We start from the raw sequence: 3,688 nt of genomic DNA on the forward strand, positions 1-3,688 counted from the left end.
ATAATCGAATGACTTTAGGACTATTTTTCATGTGTTATTAAAAAGGAATTGTTCACGGTACTATTATTCTAAATGTGACAATTTTTTATTATTTGTAGTTATCACAAGAAAATTTTATTTTTTAAACTTCAGATTAAAATAAAATGTACTTATACCTGAAAATGCTCAATTAGTATAATTTAATTTGTAATTATGTAAATCAGTCTTATGTTTTCAACCTTATACATAATTATACAGAGCAAAGAAGCATTGAGGAACAAAAAAATTACTTAGGAAAAAATGTCCATTTTAATTAATTAATAAAATAAAGTTTTTTAAAGTCATCTAATTGTGCTATTTTGGTTTTCAAATCAATTACATATTGAGTAGAATGAATTATTCATATGCTTTTTCACACTACTCTAAGAAACAAAGGGTTTTTCATTTATTACATTTTTTTCTATTTACAAGAGAAAAAAAACCTTTTGAAAAGAAGGTACTATTGGTTTTTGGATCTTCCTTACTCTAAATATATATTAACACCAAAACCTATGAAAATATGACAGTACTTGTTTTTTGTTGTGCTGGTAAATGTTGTTACATCTTCCAGGGTTTCAGGATACACTACTTCAACGATCAGTAGTAGATATTTTTATTTATTTATTTATTTGTATTTTTTATTTTTTTGATGTCTGATCTTATTTATTTGTCACTCTCAGTAGTAGATATTTTTATTTATTTATTTATTTATTTATTTGTATTTTTTATTTTTTTGATGTCTGATCTTATTTATTTGTCACTCTTAGAAAATGTCATTTTTGACTGGACTCAGACTTAGAGGTAGAGGTTCTCAGAGAAGACAGTCTCCGTCTCTTGGCAATCTGTTCCTGGCGTTTTTCTTTGGCCTCCTTCATATTCTTGGCCGAAAGTTTAGCATATTCTGCAGCCTCTTCCTTATTTTTCTGAGTGTGCTGCTTCTTCAAAGCAATACACTGACGTTTGTGCTGGAGGACATGTGGAGTAACAAGATGCTGAATCTTAGGCGCTTTGGTTCTAGGTTTCTTACCTTCTTTTTTTAGGGGCTTTCTCACAACATACTGGCAGACATCATCTTCTTTAGAGAGATTGAAAAGTTTGTGGATTCTGCTGGCCCTTTTGGGCTCCAGGCAATGAGGCACAGTAGTATCAGTGAGTTCAGGAATATCTTTCTCCCCTTTTTATACAATGACCAAGTTGAGAACACTGAGATTGGCATGCACAATGCAACCCCGAACAGATTTGCGTTTTCTCTCTGCAGTCTTCCTTGGTCTATAGCAGGAATGCCCCTTACTCAGCAGCAGGCGGACACGGTCATGGGTCAAGACACCCTGCCCCATGGGGAAAACCTTGTTTGTTATTGCCACCACTGATTCGGACCACATAACCCTTCCATTCTTCAGCCAGAGCATCAGCAGCAACTTCTGTGGTCATACACTTCTCATAAAAGGTACGAAGGTTGTGTTCATCATCCACTTCAATGAGTTTCTGGCAGCCAGTAGCTGGGAAAGAGATGTTCAGCTTCATCCTGAAGCAGGCTATCGCCTCCGAGGTGCCATGAAAAATAGCAGTAGTAGATATTTAAATTTATACAAATATTTTATTATAAATCTTTAAGGTAGATCTTTTTCCTCTCCAAGCTGATGTATCAATGATCTGGCCTTCCCCAAATAGACAATAGTTCTCTCAGAATTTTCTATCCATAGTTTTTATTTGATCATTCATAACCCACTCACCCTCCCATTTATCACAGAGTGTAACATTTCAGCTTGTATTGAAACTGAATTTTAACGTCTATTTTATTTACCCAACTAGATATTATGCTTGATATTAAATTACTGTAGCATAAAGCTTGGCCATTCTGTGCATGTATCCCTGGAATAACTTTAGCTAAATAATATGTATATATTTGGTGGAAGTTAAGTGTTTATTAATTTGCCGAGTCCAACAATCACCATTCATTTCTATTTTACCTTTATTTTCCTCCACCATTTTGCTGAGTAGTCATATTTCCAAAAGTGGAGCATGAGAACTCCCAGAGGTGCATGTTAGGGTGAGTTTAATGTGCTGAGTCACAGGATAAATATGGTCCAGTTAGTTCTTTTTGAAAGTTTGAGGAAAATTCCAAAATACCAGTAAAATATTTTTCATATTTAAACAAATATGCACATAATTTGGGATAGAATACAACTCAAGAAGTGTTGCATGTGTAATTGATCATCTTCAGACTCAATCTACTCACAAAAGTAATTCTTCTCTATCATTAAGGACACCATACAATGTGAAACTTCCTGCTCCTTTCCCATACCTTACCGTTGGTTCTGTTGCCTCTTACATTATTTTGGAGTGTCAATTTTTATTTTCAATAAATTTTATTGAATTGAATTTTATTGAATTGAATTATTGAATAAATTCAATAAATTTTCCTCGTCTATCGCTTAGGTCCTGTTACTATCACTGTCATCCTCAGTACTTTGTGATAATTTGATCAATTCAAATAAATTCAACTTTTGGAGGGTACTCTTAAAGTTGATATAATCTTGGTTGTATGTAGGAAGGCCTAGCATACAGATCAAATGTAGAGTGAGTCCAGTTGATGGAACACATTCTTTTCACCTTGCTTTTTTTTTTTTTTTTTTTTTTTAAAGATTTTATTTATTTATTTGAGAGAGAGAGAATGAGAGATAGAGAGCACGAGAGGGAAGAGGGTCAGAGGGAGAAGCAGACTCCCTGCTGAGCAGGGAGCCTGATGTGGGACTCGATCCCAGGACTCCAGGATCATGACCTGAGCCGAAGGCAGTCGCTTAACCAACTGAGCCACCCAGGCACCCTTCACCTTGCTTTTAAAGGGAATTCACAAGATTGACTTTTAATGTCTATTTTATCTACCTTGGGTCTTGAGGTGTTAGTTTGTGTATCCTGAGAAGTGAGTTTGCATATCACATTATAGAATTAATTTGTAGTTTTCTTGTTTGTCTCCTGAACTAAAGAGCGGATATTGTTAGTACTGAAATGGGACCACAGAAATGTTTGTTACCCAGGGTAACACATTAAGTACCAATAAATTACATACTGTTTCTAGTCAATGATTATTTATTGAGCAAAATGGATTTATTTCCCCTTACAGCAGAATTTAACAAAAAACTTTTGAAATAGTAAGCAAATATCACTTTTCCAGGGGCTAGACTTTTTGTTTGTTTGTTTGTTTGTTTGTTTTAAAGATTTTATTCTATTTATTTCAGAGGAGATAGAGCACGAGCAGGGTGGATGGGTAGAGGGAGAGGGAGAATCAGAGCCCCCAGTGAGCTGGGAGCTGGATGCAGGGCTCCATCCCAGGACCCTGAAATCATGACCTGGGCTAAAGGCAGCTGCTTAACTCACTAACCCACCCAGCAGCCCTCAGGGGCTAGAGGTTTTGTTAATGACATTTTCCTTTCTTTAATTTGTAATTGCTTTTACAATTCTCAGGGTCTTGAAATGGGCTTGCAGCAGTCTCTGCACTCAGTGCAGAGTCTGCTTCTCTCCTTCTTCCTATCCTCCTGCCCCTCCCCTGCTCATGCTTGCTCTCTCTCCCTCTAAAATAAATAAATAAATCTTAAAAAAAAAGAGAGAGAGAGAGAAAGTGATGGAATGGAAAAAATATATTCCATGCAATTGGAAAAAAGAAAAAAAA

General features: G+C 35.5%; 1 protein-coding gene across 1 annotated transcript; it reads right to left on the minus strand.

Annotated features, from left to right (window-relative positions):
- Positions 1–764: 764 nt before the first annotated feature.
- Positions 765–1,542, minus strand: LOC113917926 (40S ribosomal protein S6-like). The gene is made up of 2 exons (XM_035729172.1): positions 1,365–1,542; positions 765–1,192 (listed from the first exon to the last, which is right to left on the minus strand). The coding sequence occupies exons 1-2, from the start codon at positions 1,540–1,542 to the stop codon at positions 792–794; spliced, it is 579 nt and encodes a 192-aa protein (XP_035585065.1). The 3' UTR covers positions 765–791.
- Positions 1,543–3,688: the final 2,146 nt, after the last annotated feature.

The sequence above is a fragment of the Zalophus californianus genome, chromosome 1, assembly GCF_009762305.2.
Source record: "Zalophus californianus isolate mZalCal1 chromosome 1, mZalCal1.pri.v2, whole genome shotgun sequence".
Taxonomy (NCBI): domain Eukaryota; kingdom Metazoa; phylum Chordata; class Mammalia; order Carnivora; family Otariidae; genus Zalophus; species Zalophus californianus.

Excerpts from the sequence above, each read along its gene's own strand:
- LOC113917926 (XM_035729172.1), bottom strand. The coding sequence starts at position 1,542 with ATGAAGCTGAACATCTCTTTCCCAGCTACTGGCTGCCAGAAACTCATT. Across the intron at positions 1,193-1,364 it reads TGGTGGCAATAACAAACAAG|GGGAGAAAGATATTCCTGAA; the intron begins GTTTTCCCCATG and ends TTGTATAAAAAG.